The sequence below is a fragment of the Anabrus simplex genome, chromosome 2 (genome assembly GCF_040414725.1).
Source record: "Anabrus simplex isolate iqAnaSimp1 chromosome 2, ASM4041472v1, whole genome shotgun sequence".
Taxonomy (NCBI): domain Eukaryota; kingdom Metazoa; phylum Arthropoda; class Insecta; order Orthoptera; family Tettigoniidae; genus Anabrus; species Anabrus simplex.
In genome coordinates, this window is record NC_090266.1 from 638,654,611 (window position 1) to 638,677,131 (window position 22,521).

The following is a 22,521-nucleotide window of genomic DNA, read 5'->3' on the forward strand; positions in this document are numbered from 1 at the left end:
ACGAGAACAAGTCTGTCGACCATAATGACAATTATCAACTGCAGAAAATATTCAATACTGTTGTGAAGTTTTAATGACAATTATACAAGTTAAGCAACGGGAATCAACACAACTAGCCAGATTTCAAAGTTTTTTATTTTATTCTTATTTTTAAACAATTTTAAAAGATGTTCACCGGATGAGTTTCGGCGATAAAATGTTTGGACTGAAGAAGATTTTAGACAAAAAGTGTTACTTAAGACATAATTTTATTGTTGTGTGACTTTTAAAATGTTATAAGATTGTCAATTAGTTTTATAGGAGTAATCTTGAAGCAAAAGAATTGTTTTATGATCTTGCACAATCTTAGATTAATGATAGTTTGGCTGATAATGCTCACGAAAGGGAGCGAAACATGTACCATGTAAACATCATAATAAATATGTAAGTTTGTAATATATTTTTATTATATTGAAAAGGTGGCAATTGGCAAAACTAAAGGAATTGTATCACAAGTAGATCTTCAATACGGACAAGGAAAAAATGAAGTTCATAACCTGCAATTTTCCATCGTCACGAACTTAATGAAATTTTGAAGGGAACAGTGTCAATCCAGGTGTGATACAGCTAATCTTTCCAACCAGATAATAAATTAAATGTAAACAAAACCATGTGACATCAATCGCTTCACACTACCTTCTTTGTCCACCCGCCTAGTACATAGTCCATCTATAAATTTTAAAATGCGAGCTGTTTCTGGAAGTATGAAGTATGTTGTTTAAGTCATCAGTCCATAGACTGGTTTGATGCAGCTCTCGATTACTTCTGTTTTGGACTTATTTATTCCTTTAATCTTGTACTCCTTCCCCAAGACTCCATCCATACCATTCACATACCTGCCAACTTTCCCGATTTAGGCGGGAGACTCCCGATTTTCAACAGTTTTATCCGCCTCCCGATTATTCTATTATTTCTCCCGATTTTAGCTCTTTTTTTTTTTTTAACTTCAAATATTTGAAAAAATTATTTGAAAATATAATATTTGAAAATAAAATATTTGAAATATTTGTTTTCAAATCCTGCTATTTCAACTTTGTACACCAGTGGTGTTCAGGCACTAAAAAATCTTGGCCATGAGAAAGGGCGAATGTTACAAAATTTTAAATTTGTTTACAATGATTTTAACATGTGTTATATATGTCATGTCCCAACATCATATTTTATAACTACTATACCTTAGTGTTAATACCATAAGAAATCACAGTTCAATTTTTGCAAATTACAAATGTCAATGTCCTCTAAACAATGTTTGTTTTAAGATTAAATTAATAAGGCTGTTGATACCCAATAAAAGAAGGGCAAAACATGTCCCCATAAAATTTAGAATTTCTATGTTTATTTAACCACATAACATGTTGTTTTTTTTTTTTTTTTAGCGTATGATGAATACAATATTATTTACAATATATACAACTGCCATCTCAAGTTCATAACTAGAGTTCCATATCAAAATTTAATAGCCAGAGAAGAGCTTCGTTTGAGACACAGTTTAAGTCCTCAATAGAGCCTCTGTAACTACGCAAAGGACACTCAAATGCAAGGTGTTCCACTGTCTGTTCCCCTTGTCCGCAGTCACATTGCGGTGATGTCTTCCAACCCCATTTGAAGAGAGTGGCTCCACATCTACCTTGGCCGGTCCTAATTCGATTTAGCATCCTCCACTGCCGTCTGGGAAGAGAAAAACCATCTGGGCACTTGCATGGGTTCTCAATGATGTGGTGATGTGGTAATGCGGATTGCTGTTGCCATTGTTCTTTCCAGGCGTCCGATACATTAAAGGAGGTGTCCTGTAAATTCATTGCAGTACGCCAAGAAGGGTGTCTGGATTTCAGTCGTTTAGCTGGGGAAGCTGCTATGTCAGAATGAATAGGGAGGTGAGGATTGTTTTCAATTTTCTTCCACAAGTTAAGCAGTGACTGTGATCTTCTTAGGGATGGAGGTGGTATGTGGCTTAGGGTGGGAAGCCAGTGTGTGTTAGTTGGTCGGATGCATCCTGTAATGATACGCATTGCTTGGTTCAGCTGGGTGTCTACTAATCCAGTGTGAGCACTGTTAAGCCAGGTAGAGCAGCAATATTCAGCGACGGAATAAGAGAGTGCAAGAGCAGTGGATCTCAGGACTTGAGCATTAGCACCCCAGGATGTACCTGCCAGCTTTTGGAGGATGTTATTTCTGGTCTTGATCTTGGCTGATACATTATAGAGATGATTCTTGTAGGTCAAGGACCTGTCCAGGGTGACTCCCAGGTATTTTGGGTTACTACAATACTGTAGATTCTCTCCTCTGAATGGTATGGTTGGTTTGTACCCAGCACTTCTATTCCGCAAGTGGAAGGTAGACACAACAGTTTTCTTGGGGTTTGGTCTAAGGTTGTTGTGATAAAAGTAACTGTCTAGAATCTTTAAGTCTGATGTAAGCGTCGACTCAGACTCATCGAAGCGTTGATGTTGGGCAACCAATGCGATGTCATCTGCGTAGATGAATTTTCTGGATTTAGTTACAGGAAGGTCATGTGTGTACAGGTTGAATAGAAGAGGGGCCAATACAGAGCCCTGAGGGAGTCCACCATTTATCTTATGTACTTTACTTCTGGAGTCTTCAGAAAAAATCTGGAAGTACCTATTACTCAGCATGTTACTGAGTAATGTGGAGAGTTTCAGACAAGGGATGATGCTGATAAATTTGAGAAGGAGCTTATCTTGCCACACGGTGTCATATGCAGCTGTCAGATCTAAGAAGACGGCCGTGCTTACCATTTTGTTCTCAAATCCATTTTCAATATGGGTAACTAGTGCTAAAACCTGTTCTTCACATCCTCGTCCAGGTCTAAATCCAGCTTGCTCGACTGGAATATGCTGGTTTATTGTCGCAAAAATCCTGTTATATATCAGCCTTTCCATAAGCTTCATTGTAACACTGAGTAGTGCTATTGGCCGGTAACTCTCAACTTTTGTTGGGTCCTTAGATGTTTTCAATACAGCTATTATTTTTGTTTTCTTGAAGACTGAAGGTAGGTTACCTGTCTCTAGTATGTTTGTGAAGAAGTTAGTAAGCCATTTAGCAGCAGCTGGTCCAAGATGGAGAAGGAACTCTGGATATATACCATCAGCGCCTGCCGCTTTGCCAGGTTTTAGACTTTCTAAGGCCAGCTTAGTTTCTTGTAGTTGAAATGGGGCAGAGAATTCAGAGGATCGTTGAGCCGAACGTTTCTTTTCCTTCAGGAGGTGCTTTACGTGCCTTCTATGATGCTTTTCAACTGAGACCTTTGAGGTACAGATCATATGCTTGGCCATGTCGTCTAGACTGATGCTTGTTTTCGGTCTAATTTTGCTATTTGGTGTGTCCAATTTCCTGATCAGGCTCCAAGCTTCTCTGCTGGAGTGAGTGAAGTCTAGGGACTCTACTGTTTCTTGCCAAATTCTCTTCCTATTTTCATCTAGGGATTGTAACAGTTCCGAAGCTGTATCTGGGTCACCATTGGCCTCAAATTCTTTGAAGAGCCTTTCACTCTCCTCGTTCCAGCCGGGGATGTATTGTTTACGATATCCTCTTGGGATACATCGTTTTGCTGCACTTTTAACCACACCGATGAATCTGCTCTAGTTACTATGGATAGGTCTTATCCATCGCAGGTTGGAGTCAATCTGTTTAGAAAATTCTTCCCAATTGGCTTTTTTAAAATTCCATCTCTGTTTCGGGCAGGAGTGAACGATGGGCACAAGCAATCCAGACTGGATAATTATTGGTCTGTGCTGACTGTGAGGAAATTTGTTGAGCACTGTGCGTCGTATGTTGCTGAGTGGGTGTTGTGACTGCGTTACAAAACAGAGATCCGGGGTGTATTCTTTGTTCCATCGTGCAGAAGAGAAGGAAGCCTTATCCTTGGCATCATATATAAGCTTAAGGTTTTCAGTTTCCATCCAGTCAGTGAGCTTTTCCCCATTACTGTCATTCTCTTTGTATCCCCATAGTGTGTGATGGCTGTTGAAGTCGCCTGCAATTATACTTGGATTTTGCAGAGATGGAAATGGTGGAGACGGCCAGGGAGTTCCAGGAGGTTTATATACGTTAACTACTGTCAAATCACAAACTTTGATTGAGGTAGTAAATATTTCATTATCTGAGAAGGATGGCATGACTTGATAGGGGGTAATATCACTCCTCACATAGGTGGCAATCCCATACTTTGCGTGATTAACTGCGGACACTAATTTAAATCCTGGAATTCTCCCTCTGGATTGCAGCTGGAGATCATTTTCCGTGTGGGTTTCTTGAAGCAGGATGATATGAGTCTGGTGTTCTTTGAGAATCTTTGCTAGGTGTTCACACTTTGCTCTGCTTATGCCCTCGATGTTAAGCTGGCATATTTTCATTGAAGGGCCAATGTTACGAACTTGAGGGCCCTGAGAAGGGCCTCTAGGTATGATTCTTCTCCATTTTCCTTGACCGGGAGGTCGTATACGACAGTTCGGTCTCATCTTATTCTGATGTTGCTCACTTAGCACCACCCGGGGGACATGTGTAGGGTAATTTAAGGTTAAACCTACGGACATGAGCAACAGTGGTCCCCCATAACATGGTACTAATTGTATTGAATAGGTGAGTAATAAATATATACTCCTTTTGTAAACTGAGACGTACCACTTAGTTGAGCAGTTCGTCTCCTTTCTCCCAAGTCTTCCCAGTCCAAACTTTGCAACATTTTTGTAACATTACTCTTTTGTCGGAAATCACCCAGAACAAATCGAGCTGCTTTTATTTGGATTTTTTCCAGTCCTTGAATCAAGTAATTCTGGTGAGGGTCCCATACACTGGAACCATACTTTATTTGGAGTCTTACCAGAGACATACATGCCCTCTCCTTTACATTCTTACTAAAACCCCTAAATACCCTCATAACCATGTGCAGAGATCTGTACCCTTTATTTACAATCCTATTTATGTGATTACCCCAATGAAGATCTTTCCTTATATTAACACCGAGGTACTTGCATGTCAAACTGACTGGCCTGTAATTTTTTTCTTTATGTCTATCACCCTTTCCTTTATACACAGGGGCTACTATAGCAACTCTCCATTCATTTGGTATAGCTCCTTCTTGCAAACAATAATCAAATAAGTACTTCAGATATGGTACTATATCCCATCCCATTGTCTTTAGTATATCCCCCGAAACCTTATCAATTCCATCTGCTTTTCTAGATTCTTAACTTTTGTATCTTCTTGTAAATACCATTGTTATCACAGGGAAATTTTAATACTTCTTTAGTATTAGTCACCTCCTCTATCTGCATATTATCTTTGTAACCAACAATCTTTACATACTGCTGACTGAATATTTCTGCCTTTCGAAGATCCTCGCATACACACTCCCCTTGTTCATTGATGATGATGATGATGATGATGATGCTTGTTGTTTAAAGGGGCTTAAGATCCCTTGTTCATTAATGGTTCCTCGAATGTCCTTTTTGGAATCTGTTCCTGCCATAAGAAGCCTACACATACCCTTCCATTTTTTACTAAAATTTGTATGCCATCCTAATTATGCTTGCCATCATGTTTTCCTTACCTGACTTCTTTGCTAGATTCAATTTCCTAGCAAGTTCTTTCAATTTCTCCTTACTTCCACGGCCATTTCTAACTCTTTCTTTCCAATCTGCACCTCCGTCTTAGTCTCTTTATTTCACCATTATAATAAAGTGGGTCTTTACCATTCCTTACCATCTTTAAACGTACAAACCTGTTTTAACATTCCACAACAATTTCTTTAAACCCTTCCCAGAGTCTGTTTACATTTTGATTTACCATTTTCCACTCAACATAGTTACTTTTTAAAAACTCCCACATGCTTGTTTAATCAGCCATATGGTACTGCCTAATAGTCCTAATTTTAATTCCTTCCTTTCTATCTCATTTATTTTTAACTACGACAAAACAGCTTCGTGATCACTAATACCATCTATTACTTCAAATCAAATCAGAATCTCTTTATTTGCAAATGAGGTGTCTACCTCGGTGGCAAATGGTACACTAAAATACATTATTGTCAAGCACTAAATTTTAAATTAACAAGAGAAGAAAATTTTTTTTTCTAGAATACAATAATATACAATTTATGCTAACAATTTTTTTTTCTCCTAAACAAACAGATCATCCTTAATAAATTTATATTGTTTACAAAATTCTACTTATAATATCTCCTATACTTACAAACATAGTCAACTCATGTACAGTATGTGGAATTACTTCAAATAATACTATGCAACTGGTATGAGATTAAAATTTACATTGGATTTATTTATTTATTTATTTTTTAACCCATTTTGGAACCTAAGTAGCATAACGACCTGCTGTGTCTTAACCAGAGCCCCCTTTTGCCACCACTTTTCAGAGTTCCTGAAGGGCCTTCACAGCTACCGTAGTGGTCCCAGGGCCCTCGAAGTCCCCACTGTACTTCACCCCTACAGGCAGTCCCCTACTTTGGCTGTCCAAACTCCATGGACAAGGGGATGGAATTAATTTTTTTTTAACACACCTTTTTTATTTACAATAGCCTGCACTCGTCGAATGCCCTCTAACATTTCATTTATTTTCCCTGTTGCTGTTTATTCTCTTCTTGAATACCTGTACAGATTTTGGAAAAGGATCAAACACTACCCCTGGTAAACTGTTCCACTCCTTCACGCCCTTCCCAATGAATGAAAATTTACCCCAGTCACTTCTGCTAAAATTCCTTCTAATTTTATACTTGTGGTCAGTTCTGCCAATATAATTATTTTCCAACTGAAGTTTCTCGCGGATTTCTCCCCATGCTGCTTCTCCTGTATAGGCTCTATATAATCCTATAAGTCTAGTTTTCTCCCTTCTCTTACTTAAAGTTTCCCACCCAAGTTCCTCTAACATTTCTGATACACTACTGTCTCTCCTGAAATCCCCTGTTACAAATCTTGCTGCTTTCCTCTGCACACTATCTATTTCGTTTATTAGGTATTCTTGGTGAGGATCCCAAACACTGTTTGCATATTCCAATAATGGACGAACCATACTTCAGTAACTTTTTTCTTTTAATTCTTTGTTGCATCCTTTAAGTAGCCTCATTATGACATGTAACGATCTGTATGCTTTCCCAACAATGTCATCCACATGACCCTTCCAGTGCAAATTACTTTAAAATCTCACACCTAAGTATTTGCACTTGCCATCTTTTGGGATAACTACCTCATCCAAAGTATATTCAAATTCAGTTTTAAAGCTCCTGTTTGTTAATGTTGTAACAGTTGATTTGCCTTCATTAACCTTCATATTATTTTCTTCAACCCATTGTTGGATACTTTCAAGGTCCCTTTGTAATTCTGAACAATCCTCAATGTTATTTATTTCCTTATAAACAATTATATCATCTGCATATAATCTTATTTTTGATGTTATATTGTTCCCTAAATCATTTGTGTATATTAAGGAAAGTAACGGACCGATTATACTACCCTGTGCGATTCCCTTCCAAACTTTCTCTTCCTGTGATATATTATTTCCTACTTTGACTTTCTGAACCCTTGAGTTTAGAAATGTTCTTATCCTATATATAACCCTTACGTCCAATCCTATTCCCTCCAATTTCTTTAATAATATTCCATGTTCCACTCTATCAAAGGCTTTGGAAAGATCTATGGCTATGCAATCTAACTGGCCTCCTGAATCCAACTGATCTGATATGTCCTGCTGAAATCCCACCAGTTGTGCCTCTCAATAAAATTTCTAAATCCATACTGGCCCCTCATGAACCAATTTTTATCATCACATATCCCTTCAGTTTCCTTATAGAGCTCATCTGGTTTTACCAGCACCACATCCAGAATATTCGTCCCGCTAGTTGGTTCCATCACTTTCTGAATCGGTTGCCCTTACCATATTAACTTATTTGCCATTTGTTGGGCATGCTTCCTGTTTGCATTACCTTCCCAATCGGCATTTGGTAAATTGAGATCGCCGGCTACAATCCCGTTCCTTTCCCTATCTTTTCCCACATAGCTGATTATCTTATCAAATAATTCTGAATCATCGTCAGCACTACCCTTTCCTGCTCTGTACACTCCAAAGACATGAAGTTGCCTATTATCTTTAGAAATGAGCCTTACACCTAGAATTTCATATTTGTCATCTTTAACTTTTTCGTAGCTTACAAATTCTACTTTCACCAGAATTAATAGTCCCCGTCCTACCATTCCTATCCTATCTTTACGATACACACTCCAGTTCTGTGGGAATATTTCTGCATCTATTTATGCAACCTGCAAATCTTAGACAGGTGGGCTGAGTGGCTCAGACAGTTAAGGCTTTCTGAGCCTAATTGGCAGGTTTGATCCCGGTTCAGTCCTCTACTATGTGAAAGTGCTCAAATACGTCAGCCACATATCAGTAGTTTTTCGGGCATATTAAGGAATTCCTGTGGGACAAAATTATGGCACCTTTGTGTCTCCAAGAACAGTATAAGTAGTTAGTGCGGACATAAAAACCAATAACATTAGTATAATCATACACAGCCTTCAAGTAATCCTCCCTTTCTTCAGATTACCTGCAATTAATTTGTTACTGACAGACCAGCAGGAACGAGATAACATTGAATTGGTGCAGAGACATAGCCTATTAAAGAGCTTTGATGGTAATCCGAAAATGGGATGGTACCGATCTATTATTATATAAGGGGCAAGTGCAAAGGTGGTCTGTGACCACTATACACAGTGCACAGGAGTACAAAATGAACATAAGATATAAGCATCACTTAAACAACTTTGCTCCTTTGGGAAGCCCTAACTTCATGTAGCTACTTGAAGCCTGAAGTTTAGCTGAATGTGAGATTATATTTACTAGGTGGCCTTTATTGTCACATAGTGCTTGTGTGCATTGGAGCACGTTGATCTAGTTTGTAGCTTTCATTATTAGTACAAGCCCTGATATCTGTTGCATAAAAAGTCAGTCCCGGAATTTATGCAAGAATCTGAAAGACAGTTTTTCTCTCTGCATTGGTGTGATGTCGGAAATACCATATGCAGTACACATATATCTAGTTGCTCTGAACTGACCATGCCTGCCATTTTCTCTTGTGCTGGCTAGGCCACTCCAGTAGAATACACAGATTGTCCATTGAGAGCTGCTGCTTGATATACAGTATATATATATAAGCATATGGCCTTCATATAGCTTTTAGTGTTAGGAGTGTCAGAGGACATGTTCGGCTCACCAGATCTCTAGCTGCTTTCTCTGGTACACGCTGTGGTGGTAGCTACATGTACCTCTATGTGAGGGTGTTTTCTATCGGTGTAGGTGTAATTGTACACACTAGGGATAGGAAAGAATTGACCATGGCCTTGAGAAAGGTACCATCCCACCATTTTCCTGGAGTTGAAATGGGAAACCATTTTGGGATTGGCCAATGGGGGATTCAAACCCACTTGTCTCCAGAGTATAGAGCTAGCAGCCATATCTTGCTGTGCAGCACACAGAGTTTTGGTGATGGATTCTTAGTTCACGATAATACAGTGAAATTACATGTAATAAATATAATTTTTGGTCCGTATTGATATTTGATTGAAATAATAATATTAAGTTATTTATTAGACCACCTAATCAATACAAAATCGTCTTGGATGATTTACATAAATTTGTTAACTAATAGTGGTACATGTTTCGCCTTCCCTGAAGGCATCATCAGCCATAGTTTTAACCTTAAATTAAAAATAAGCGTCTAAATAACATGTAATAATGAAATGAATTTTAAAATCTTGAAGAGATTTGAAGTAAAATAACATTAAAAATAACAATGATGGTTTAAAAATACAATGTGATGAGATATAATAGTGGAAGTATTAACAAAATTAACATTAGAAGGCTGCTAAAATAAGTGCAATGGATAAAACAACAGATTGTTATACAACAAGTAGTAAGATTGCATAAAAATAAAGTTGATAGTCTGGCGGTTATAATTAGACGATGGCGAAAAATCGTATATAATTAAAGTAAAGAAGAGAGAATAAAAGTCAAAGTTAGTCGAGAGATCCGAAGTTAATCATGAAGATAAAAGACGGAAGTCAGAGGCATATGGTGAAGTTGTAGAACACGTTGAGGATATGAAGTTGTAGAATAGAAGTTGAAGAACAGTTTCAAATAAGATCTCTATGGACCATCTCAAAATTTGAAGTAATGCTCAAATGTTGTAAATTGTGAGTTTGTAGATATTCTAGTTGAAAAAGCATATAATAGTGGAATCTGTAAAAGGAAGCAAGAAACGTAGAATTAATTGTGTGAAAAGATATTTGAAAATATTTAAGTAGAATCGTGTGCACTTACCATTTGACGGTGACAAAGATAGCTTGTAACGTTATGAGTTAGAAGTATTTGCAACAGTAGACTTCTTGCTACGTGTGTTATAGCTGAAGGTTTGTGCTGGAGGGGGATCTGTTTGCGTTGACGTAACTATTGGAGGGGGGCTGCTATTGGTGGGAGGGACGGAAGAGAGTGTATTACTGCGCGTGTTGTATCGGTGTAAGGCTATTGGAGGGAGCGATGTTACGGTGGGTGTGGCTATGGGTTTATTGGTTGTATTTGAATTAGAGGTACTAGCGGCGGGGGGTATATAAGCTGTAGGGGAGGTGGGCGCGCTAATTGATGTGAGGTTGAAGATTTTTAAGAATATGTTGGTGAGGGGAGTTGATTTTTGTAATAAAATAAGAATCTGTTCATACAAGGGGCTTTTTTTATCAATAGTGTCATTTAGGTTCTTATCTTTATTAAAATGTAGGTCGAGGAAAATAAATAAGTTTTCATATTCTGTCATGAGTTTACTTTTATCAACTCTTTTTAGGATATGGAGGTCTTGTTCTATTGTGGTGAATTTATGCCCTGTGTCCCTCATGTGGTTGGCCATTGCGGAGAATTTGTTGTGTCTTTGGGCATTGTAATGCTCGGCGTATCTGGTGGAGAAGCTGCTGCCAGTTTGGCCAACATAAGAAAAATTACATGTAGAGCATTTCAATCTGTATATTCCTGATCCAGAGTAACTATTGTCTGTGATGTTAATAGAGTTGTGATTGAAGAATAAATTACGATTAGTGTTTTTTGTTGTGTAGGCTATTTTTATTTCGTGCTTCATTAATGAATTGGTTATCGGATAAATGCTATGGTTAGTGAATGTGAATTTAGCATATTTTGGTTTGGCGAGTTGCAATGGAGTTAAATTTGTAGCTAGTTTCAGTTTCGTTTTATTAATGATTTTATCAATCATACTCGTGTTAAATCCATTGAATTTAGCTATTTCCTTAATGAATAGTAATTCTTTCTTTAAATTAATAGAGGACATAGGGATCTTTAATGCTCTATATATTAAACTGTGATAAGTGGCTTTTTTATGTGAGTTGGGATGTAAAGAATCATTTCTTATGGTTGTTGGAGAAAAGGTGGGTTTTCTGTATATTTGGAAGTCGAATTTGTTCATTGCTCGTGTGATTTTGATGTCTAAGAAGTTCAAAGAGTTATTGAACTCATCTTCTTTAGTGAATTTAATATTATTATCTAAGTTGTTGAGAAATGATAGTATGTTATTGCTGTTGTTGATTTGTTCATCAATGATAGCTATGGTATCATCAACATAGCAATGCCAAAGACAGAGTCCGTTGATGTTATTAATAATCTTACTATGTTCGAGATTATCTAAGTATATATCGGCTAGTATTCCAGATAACGGGTCTCCCATCGCTAGACCTTCTTGTTTGTAAATTTTCTTATTGAAGGTAAAATAGTTGTTGTCTAAAACGAAATTAAGTAATTTTAACTATTCATCAATTTCGATTTTACTCAATGTGCTATGTTTCAACAGATTGTTTTTTATTATGTTAATAGTATTGTTGATAGGGATATTAGTATACATGTTGGTGATGTCAAAAGAACATAAAACGTGGTTTGGTTGTAGACTGAACTTATTTAGGGAATTACAAAGTTCGATCGAGTTCTTTATGGGGTTGGAGTTATGAAATTTGAAGTGTTTTTTCAAGAATTTGTGTAGGAATTGAGAGGTTTTATAGGTAGGACTATTAATACTATTAATTATAGGCCGAATGGGGACGTCCTTTTTATGAATTTTGGGCAGTGATCTGACTGTAGGTAATTTTGGGTTCATTACAGTTATTTTCTGATCATCTTGATCATTTAAAATGAAGTTAGAATTTTTAAGAAGGTTCTTTAAGTTATGCTGTATTTTGTTTGTTGGATCTTTGTTAATTAAGGTATAGGTATTGTCTGAAAAAAAAGTTTGTTTTATTGATGTAATCTTGTTTATTCATTATTACTATGGTGTTGCCCTTATCTGCTTTTGTAATTACTACATTGTTGTTATGGATTTTGGATTTCAGGTTTAGAATTTGTTTCGAGATGTTGTGGTTATTATTAGATGTTATTTCATTAATCAAAGTTGGGAGTTTCTTTTTTTTTTTCATAGCGTACATCATTCTGTTTATCAATTGGGATTTATTTATCGATATTAGTTGTGGTTTCAGCGATGGTAGTGATGATGTCTTCTGCTTTTTTGTGATTAGGCCAATTATGTTTGATGCCTTTATCTAATAGATTTAATTCTTGGTTAGAGAAGGTTGCATTAGATAGGTTGATTGTAGTGGGAATGTTAGTCAAATGGGAAGGGGACACTTTGTTGTTTGTATTTTGGTCAGGAGTTTTACATTTGTTTTCTTGAAGACATATTAATTTATGGTTTAGGGTTTTCTGTTTCTTGTCTAATACGTAAGATAGTTTAAGGTCAGTGTACCTTAAAAATGAGCTCTATTTAAGTGGGGGTAATTTCTGAGAGATGGTCAAATGAGTCCTATATAATTGTAAATTTAGTAGAGATTTCTTCTTGTATAATAGTTTAATTTCATTTTTCAACCATATGTTGTTTACTTTCTTCTGAGTGGCATTAGATTTTGAATAGCGATGACTTTTTCTTTGTAAAGATTTGAGAAATTTAGGTACCAACTCTAATTTCAAGCAATCTTTAAGAAACTTGATATAATAATAATTAATTAACATAACTAATAAAATTTACTCATATTATTGGGATTATTTCTATTAGTGTATTTTGACTCGTATTTCATATTATTAGTGAAACCAAAGTGTGTGGTATATTGATATATTGGCATAAAATTGTGAAGATCAGTGAAATGGTTGACTCTGATTCAAATAGTGATGAGGAGAGAGTTTATATTCGCCGTCCAAGAACTTGTAGACCAAGAACAGCCTATACGGATATGGAACAGTCATATGAATACAATGAGAGATTTAGGTTAGATTACAGAACATTTGAATATGTGCTTGATAGGATTGGTAATATCTTAGGATCTCCCACTGCAAGGAATGAAGCACTAACCTCAAAACAGCAGCTTCAGATTGCACTACACTGGTTAGGTAGTGGTGCACAGTATCATTGTATTTCTGATGTGCACGGTGTTTCAAAAGCAACAGTCTGCAGAGTTGTGCACCGAGTTGTGACTGCGATAAATGACACTCTTCTTCAGGATGTTGTACGTTGGCCAGCTGACTGTGGTGAAGTAGTTGCCAGATTCACTGAACTTGGTGATATTCCTTTAATTTGTGGGGTGATATTCCTTTAATTTGTGGAGTACTTGATGGAACACTTATCAAAATTGATGCACCAAGTGCATATGAACCAGCATTTGTTGATCGACATCGTAAACATTCCTTGAATGTTCTGCTAGTATGTGGGCCAAATTTAGAATTCTACTATGTATGTGCAAACTGGCCTGGCAGTGTCAGCGATGCTAGGGTTCTAAGATTAAGTGGCTTGAACAATAGGATGGCTAATGGCTGGAGACCTTTCCCTGGTGCAGTTCTGCTTGGAGACTCCATCTATCCTTTAAAATCTTGGCTCATACCACCAGTAATCTGAGATTTTGCTAGTCAGTCTCAACAAAGATTTTTAAGAGCACATAAAAAAACAAGGAGGGTTATAGAGTGTGCAATAGGACTCCTTAAAGAAAAATTTCCTGTCCTTAGCATTGGTATGCGATTAAATCCCACCTTTGCTTGTAAAGTTATCAATGCTTGTGTAGTACTTTGTAACCTGTCAAGACGTCTAGATAACTACATGGCTCCTGAAATGGAAGAGGATCATTTGGAGCAAGAGGATATTCAGGAGGGTGAGGAGGTTCCAGTCCAGGCTCAAGAAAAACTGCAATTCCTTTACGACCACTTCGTGTGAACAGACATTGTGATGAATAAAAGACAAATCATATGAACACCCAACACAGTAATTTTGTGCTTTTTATGATTTTTATTTACACTTTTTACATCTGAGGCTGAACTACAACAAAGTTACCATCATTGTTTTCTACAATTAAATATTCGCTTGGTACAGAAAGTTCCTTTTTCCCACGTTCCTGAACACCACTTGTGAGGGGTGAATGCTCAATATTGAGTAAATTTTCCTTCTCCCACACCTCCAGCTCCAGCTTCCGGACTTCAAGCTGAAGCTTCCGTTTTTTGAGGGACTCTATTTCTTTAGTTTCCTCAGGATGCTTGGACTAGTACCCTCTTCTTGACAGTACCTATAAAAAAAAGGAGAAAATTAGGTGAAAGCTAAGACTTACAGTTAAGCTAATTTATATTGGCTAATGTTTAATAATTTATTCCCACTATTGATCTCAGTGTACCCATTTTATGGACAAATTTTATCTTTCAATATAAGACTGTACCCCAGATGCAATGATAGAGAGAGACTGATATTAGATGCGACATGAGTCATACGCAGCGAGTAGTAGTTTGAGAGAGAGAGAGAGAGAGATGGAGACAGATAAGAGTGCGCACGTGTGGTAGCGAAAGACATTTAATGAAAAAGACATACCGGTACTTGTGGTAACCGCTTAAAGGAGGCAGTGTAAGAGACGTGTGATGTATCTAGTATTACATGTGGTGTAGCTTAAAATTCACTCTTAAAGAAACGTAATTCCAGACCTTGATAGAAAAATTAAATGTTCATAGATAATAACTTTTCCCCATTGATTTGCGATTGCCTCGGGGGAGCCCGCCAACCTCCAGAGGCTGCATCCCCAAATAAATACGGAGGTCCCCAGCCAGGGTTATTAGTGAAGTCCACAATGGTAGCTACGGTGGAGAAGCTGGTACAGTGTGTCACGCTCCCAGCGGAGCTGGTAGTCGACATGCACACTCCGGGCGGTGTATTCATAACCTCACGCTGACTCACTGCATTGCCATGAGGAGGTCAGTTACTATACGCAAACCTTTTCTTGAGCCCTGAGCTCCCTAGTGCTGAATCGGTAGACCTCGGTTATGTTCGATATCCATATTGGCAACTTTTGAAACACAAACTATGCATTGCTGTGCGACATCTGGCATACACTTTACGAACTAGTACTGATGTTGTTTACACAGCAAAGCCAAACTATATAATAATTCATGCTAGGAACAAGATTCGCATCAAGAAATGTTATATAATGTTAAATAATGTATGTGTAACAGAGTTGTTGGCGTAACATAATAAATGTTTAGAAAATTCATATCGATCGATCATATTATCGATTCAATTCAGATTTCATTTCCATCCAGTTGGCAGTATAACCGGAACCGTCAGCGCTCCCTCCTTACCCCTCACCCCCTAAAAATCGGGCTCAAGAAAAAGTTCGCGTATAGTACTCGAGTTTGTGTGTCGTGGGAAGCCGTGAAGCGATACATTTGTTACAAGACCGTGTGGGGCTGAATTACAGTAGAATTAATTAGATTAATTACATTATTACAATGTTGAAATGCCAGTTAAATTCATACTAGAACAAAGAATTCTTACGTATGACACACGTAAAAACCAACTCATAAAGAGGTGAGTAGGCAATTTCAGAAGAGATTTCCCGGGGTTCCTCTTCCAGGTAAAGAAACAGATATCTCGTGAATAAATTAACAGGATCACTTAATGTTGTGATTCCTAAACTGAAACAAAGGATTCTATTAGAAAAAAATATCGACATTAACACATCATTCGTACGATCTCCCACTACATCTGTACAATGTGTTGCACAAGAAGTCGGTATCTCAAAATCCTCCGTACATAGTGAAATTAAAGAGGTTAGTACTCATGATTAAGGCTATTGGGTGCATGAGTAAGCAATAAATGTAGTAATAGTGGACACAGAATACGCAGAAGGTTATGAATATACCGCTCAGAACATGCATGTAGTCTCCCGGCCATGCTGGGAGTGGGACACACTGTATTTGGAACAATACGGCTGATGGAACATTTGAGCGGTTCGTGCAAGTATGTCTCTCTTTTTCATTCACTCTTCTTCATTACCGCATGTGTTCACTATCTCTCTCTCTCTCTCTCTCTCAAAATACTACTCACTGCGTTCGGCTCGTGTCGCGCCTAATATCAGTCTCACTCGATCATTACGTTTGGGTACAGTATTACACTGAAAGATTAATTTTGATGTGACAAGTCATTTCCCTGTGTTTTCCATGCTTTCCCTATTTTTCCAGAAAATGGTACCCTGAGACTAATGACAGGATTAAACTGTTAAACACCAGCCTTTATAAATAATCTGTAATAGACACATATTTGGCTATTATGTTTTAGTCTCTATTAGAGACATCTTCAGCTATTTTTTTGTCCTAATTATTATCAATACCGTGTGTAATGTGTTAGTCCTAAACATATAAAGGCCTACAATAATATAGGTGTTGGAAGGTGGAACACACTCCATTACAGGTGAGCAAAAGTCAATGCGGGTATATATAATGAAGTTAATAAATTGTATAATATGGAAATGGCATCACACTTTTATCATGTCAAAAACGACACCATTCACTAGCAAATGAGCATTGCACCCATCACTGAGAAAGCACAGGAAAAGCATCTCAAATGGTATGGTCATGTCCTGTGTGCCGCATCTGGAACAGTTTTTTTTTTTTTTTTTTTTTTTTTTTTTTTTTTTTTTTTTTTTTTTTTTTTTTTGGCTAGCGGCTTTGTCGCACCAACACAGATAGGTCTTAAGGCGACGATGGGATAGGAAAGGGTTAGGAGTTGGAAGAAAGCGGTCGTAGCCTTAATTAACGTACAGCCCCAACATTTGCCTGATGTGAAAATGGGAAATCACAGAAAACCATCTTCAGGGCTTTCGCAGTGGGATTCGAAACTACTATCTCCCGGATGCAACCTCACAGCCGCGCACCCCTAACCGCATGGCCAACTCGCCTGGAGCCAATTTAACTCACTCCTTTGAAATTAATGGGCAACGTCCACACGAACGTCCAGAGCAAAGCTGGCATGACACAGTAAATGATACGAAGACTCTCATGTTAAGACCACACGATGCCCAAGATCGTGCAAAATGGCGGACCTTGCACCAACGGGTAAATGCTAGGAATAATAATATAAATTTGTAGGCCTAATTGCCTTGTAATCATTGAACCAAAATTTAAATTATAATATTACAGATTAAAAAGACAATAACTCTTATCTTCTTAATGTTTTTTTTTTTTTTTTAAACGCCGAATGTTTTAAAATCTGCCCATATAATTTACATACCGTAGAGGTGGTCAAGTATTGTCAATCAATCGATCACTACTGATCTGCACTTAGGACAGTCGCCCAGGTGGCAGATTCCCTATCTGTTGTTTTCCTAGCCTTTTCTTAAATGATTGCAAAGAAATTGGAAATTTATTGAACATCTCCCTTGGTAAGTTATTCCAATCCCTAACTCCCCTTCCTATAAACGAATATTTGTCCCAGATTTTCCCTTGCTATTAAGGAGAAAATATTATAGAAAAAGGAAGTTATCACAGAAAAGAATTCTACAAATAAAGTACTGTGTCAGTGGTGTGTTTTTTTTTTTGTACACACTAGTTGACCAGCTTACATATTTGACACTTCCATTTGCGACAGGAACTGGGAACGTACCCAAGTTTCTGAACAATAATCCACACGTTTCTGTTATGAGTGTGTTTAAAACTGGCATGCTCACTCGTGCCAATTTCAAGAAAGGGTCCCTGATGAGCACAGGCATTAGAAGAATGACTGATGGCTTGCTGTGAGCAATGTAGTCAATTTTTGTTGGTTGTAGTGGCTGTGTACAATGGGATTGCCGATGATCCACTTCACAGATTGATATTTTATGATGAAGTGTAACTTTTTTGACATATGATACATTTATTTCAACTTCTTTATGCCATTAGTGTTCATGCAAAATATGTTTCAAGATGACTATACCAGAGTATGATAAACATGCTCAAGCATCACATTATTATGTACAGTGTTCCACTAAATGTAATCCAGGGAAAACAGATCTTGGTTACTAGCGGGCACCCTGAGCCTGTAAGTTTGAAGTCGCACAAAGAAGTCGCAGTCAAGAGGTGGAATTAGATACCAGAATACAGTCTTAAGTTAAATCATTTCCAGCTTACCTCTAGCCTTAGGTGTCTGCTGCTGATGCTGGACCTCTCCATTTTGCCAGCTTCCATCAATTTCAGTGGCAGATATAGGCCTACTTTCTTCCAACGCCACTATATAGTCCCTGGTTGAAGCGGAAGTTGGTCCCATTGCAGGAAGAACGATTTCTCCAAGAGAATCTTCTGTTCCGAATCCCTGTAAAACAGGAGATTCTCTTCCGATAATGTCAAGAACCAGGTGGTCTATGACATCTAATTTTTTGCTACTTCCTCCCCCACTTCCAGTCTGATAAGCATTATCAACTTTTGCCTGTAAATAAAAGAAACCATGTAAGTCTAGAAGAAGGACATCCTGTTGTAACTGTCTATACTAAAGTACTGCCTACATCTATTGTGTACAATAATTTTTGTATGCTTTTTTGCATATTATAACAAAGATTTATAAATATCACTGGAATTCATTTCAGGTTATGTTCTGCTCAGTCACAGTCATAAAAACACAAAGGATGGCTGTATGATGCATAATGTTAGATGACTATGGGTAGTATACAGCACAGTAAACTATACTGCGGAGCTAATAGTCTCCTTATTTCCCCCTCTCCCCCTTTAAAAAATATCGACACCCAGTTGAGAAAAGGGTGGCTTGAAGTTAGTAAATAAACACTAACATAACCTCCAACTAAGAGAAAAACAACAGCTAATACTTACCACTGTTCTGCTCCTCATGTTAGGCCAAGTAGCATCACACACGTAAGTGTGATCTTTGTCGGCTGTGACCAGCCCAATAGCCACAGCATAATACCGCAGTTCCATCTATGCTTGCCTCTTCGAGTCCTTTGTCACGCTTAGTGAAAAGGCTCCAAACAACTGCCCCTTCAACTCCAGCACTTTTCTAAGGAAACCTTCTTTCCTGACATTATTGTCGTTTCTTTTACCCATTGTAGCCTATATAAACTGACAAGAATCTGAAACTGCACTGAATAGCCGGTTCCGGTTGTAGTCAAACACAAAAAGCACAGAGTATGAGCGGGTCAAGCGCTAGCCTACTTCAAGGAACGAAAACAAACTAAGAACATGCAACAAATCGATTCTAACCTCAAACTGTATCAGCTGACTAATGAACTAATATTATTAGTGAAGCCATTTTATTAGTCATGCATACATCTTTATGAAACAGAATTTTGACAACTAATAATTTGTTTTATGAGTTCTAATATTATTAGCTAATATTATTAGTTAGTTTTATGAAACAGGCCCCAGGGAAGGCGAAACATGTACCACTATTAGTTAACAAATTTATGTAAATCATCCAAGACGATTTTGTATTGATTAGGTGGTCTAATAAATAACTTAATATTATTATTTCAATACAGTGAAAACCGCTTAAGCCGGACATCCGTTTATGTTGGAAAATTTCTGTGGTCCCATCTACTTTTCATAGTTAATAAGTTAAAAAGAACTTCAATAATACGGAAATTGTTGAATGCAGAAATGGAAATAATTTTTCTGTTTCAAGTATCCTAGTCATCTGGATAAAATGGGTAATTTCTGTTCGGAAATGTATACATTTCTTTATTCATCCTCTCATAAACTACCTACATACCTATCAGTTATGTGCATACACCATGTGGTAAGCATATTTATTGAATTTATTATCAATAACTGCCCTCCATAGCACCTGGATAAGTAGGATAAGACAGGGATGGACTGTACAATTAGTTCACAGGTTTTTCACATTGACACGATACTGTACCTAAGTCTCCTGCTGACTTAGGTACAGGTAAACATAAAATACCAATTCACAGGTCTTCGGTCAACATTCTGTACAGTACGGTATTTCGAAGATTAGAAATACCTGTAGTCAGCAAAATGAGTAAAGTGAAAAACAAGTCTTTTAAATGAAAAAAATTGACCTTATTAAGGTGTAACTTCTAGTTATAAAACCTTAACAATAAACACAATTACAACAAAATCCACCATTAGGGAAGAATTTTGTCAAACACCTTGTAAAGTTCCATGAATCGTTGGGAAATAATTGAGGTAGCTTTGGCGTGAGGAAGGTCAGGCCTAGGAATATGTCAGAGATGCCCACTGTTATTCCGTAACAACTGGCATCTTGACTTTCGGTACCACCTACTATGCGATTCAGCCATTGCACAGGATTCACAAGCTAGGGTGTGACTGCAGAATCTGTCTCCTAGAAACATGGAAGATAGGAAACTTAAAAGGGTCCACCTTTTCAATACATACCTTTTAAGTTTCCTATCTTCCATTCTCAGTTCAATACGGACAAAAATGAAATTCTTAGATTTAAATCCTAGAAACATATCGATAAGTTAATGACCAAGCGGGTTGGCCGTGCTGTTAGGGGCACGCAGCTGGGAGCTTGCATTCGGGAGAGATTGGGTTCGAACCACACTGTCACCAGGCCTGAAGATGGTTTTCCATTGTTTCCCATTTTTACACGAGGCAAATGCTGGGGCTGTACCTTAATTAAGGCAGCGGCCACTTCCTTCACACTCCTTGCCCTTTCCTATCCCATCTTCACCATAAGACCTATCTGTGTCGGTGTGACATAAAGCAACTTGTAAAAATATACATACACACACACACACCCCCCGTAAGGGAGACAAATTTTGGCATTCCTGTATCTACATAAAATAGTATTTGAAAAGATAATAATAATAAATGCTCCTATACATGTTTTTCTGACTTTGAAGTAGGTGCCAATATATATGTCTTTTAGTTGCTTGCTTTTGAATTTTCAGTGTCCCCATTGAAAAGAAGGAAGACTGGATCAGCCAGTTTGAAATCATGCTACTGCAATTTTCCTCCACGTATGCAGTAGTAGGTCCACAGGAAAGAGCTGTATTCCTGGCTGTTATCGTCAAGGAAATTAGCCATTTATCAGACCTGCTGAAAACAAGTAAGTTTTGAAACTGTGGAAGATATAATTTATTCATTTGATTGATTACTTATGTTTCGTTTCCTGTTCCTGCATCTGATTTTCGTCAGTCCGTATGCATCACTTTACACTATGATCACGTAGTGTAGAATCATCTATTTTGAAAATAAAGTGGTTTCCTATGAGCAAATACAACTATTGTTACTTGGCCACTTGATCATGGTGTAATTCTTCAATTGATGACTAAAAACCATATTCCTTTCAATTTGAAATTATTCAAAAGAATCTTAGATTAGTCAAAATCAGTTTAACCTGTTTGTTTATAAGGACAAAGAAAATAAGCTTACTATAGTCCTTTGGGTCCAATATAGGACATATTTGCAATAAACTCATTTTTTACCTAGACATCTTCATTCACACTTGTTTTATGTTCCACTTATTACTTTTGCAGTTTCTTGAACAGAAGGTTATTTTTTAATATCATACTGTCCCCAATATGCTGAAAGCTTTATTAGCTTAAATGAGTATCATTAATATATTTACATTGTTTCATGTGGTGCAATTCAATAATCTTACAGAACAGGTTTATGTCTGGAACTCCTCATTAGTAGGGATCTGCGTTTTTCATTTTATTTTTGGTGGAAATTTTTGAAGAATTTTGCTTTATTTTTTAGGATTTCACGTTATTTTTAATAACTTTTAACATATTTTGGGAATTTAAAGGTACTTTTTCATGTAAATAAATTATTGAAGGACAATATGGCTTTTTTGTTTAGAAACACATATTTTTTTTATCATTCACTTATCGCTGAGGAAGGCATAAGATGAAAGAAAATACATCATTTTTTTCTAACTGTCAAAGGAGAACATTGTCATGATGTTCGCATTCTTTCTTTCATGTTGCAACGCAGGTCGCTCATAACTCCTGAATACGGTAGCTAGAAGAGAAAAACTTTCACAGTCAACATTAGCACAGGAATACCACACTGACTGGAGAGCTCTGCCACTAAACTCAGGATGACTGTCAAGCAAACTAATCAGAACTTTCACAAGATATATTTTTTCCATCTTGCAACATAATTTGATTGGTTTGCTCTTGAAGTTCACTGTACCTTTTGTGA

At 37.3% G+C, this 22,521-nt stretch overlaps 2 protein-coding genes across 2 annotated transcripts in view; one reads left to right on the plus strand and one right to left on the minus strand.

Annotated features, from left to right (window-relative positions):
• The window catches only part of Nup188 (nuclear pore complex protein Nup188), a 752,879-nt gene that overhangs the window by 527,489 nt on the left and 202,869 nt on the right, over positions 1 to 22,521 (plus strand). The window contains exon 18 of the mRNA XM_067139287.2: positions 21,264 to 21,421. Within this exon, the coding sequence (XP_066995388.2) occupies positions 21,264 to 21,421 (158 nt within the window). The remainder of the gene's footprint in view (positions 1 to 21,263; positions 21,422 to 22,521) is intronic.
• LOC137498375 (uncharacterized) lies at positions 14,002 to 19,349 on the minus strand. Its single transcript, XM_068225831.1, has 3 exons — positions 19,204 to 19,349; positions 18,511 to 18,805; positions 14,002 to 14,648 (listed from the first exon to the last, which is right to left on the minus strand). Exons 1-3 carry the CDS (start codon positions 19,306 to 19,308, stop codon positions 14,611 to 14,613), a joined length of 438 nt encoding a protein of 145 aa, XP_068081932.1. The 5' UTR covers positions 19,309 to 19,349; the 3' UTR covers positions 14,002 to 14,610.

Excerpts from the sequence above, each read along its gene's own strand:
- LOC137498375 (XM_068225831.1), bottom strand. The coding sequence starts at position 19,308 with ATGGAACTGCGGTATTATGCTGTGGCTATTGGGCTGGTCACAGCCGAC. Across the intron at positions 18,806-19,203 it reads ACATGAGGAGCAGAACAGTG|GCAAAAGTTGATAATGCTTA; the intron begins GTAAGTATTAGC and ends TTTTATTTACAG. Across the intron at positions 14,649-18,510 it reads GCAGACACCTAAGGCTAGAG|GTACTGTCAAGAAGAGGGTA; the intron begins GTAAGCTGGAAA and ends TTTTTTTTATAG.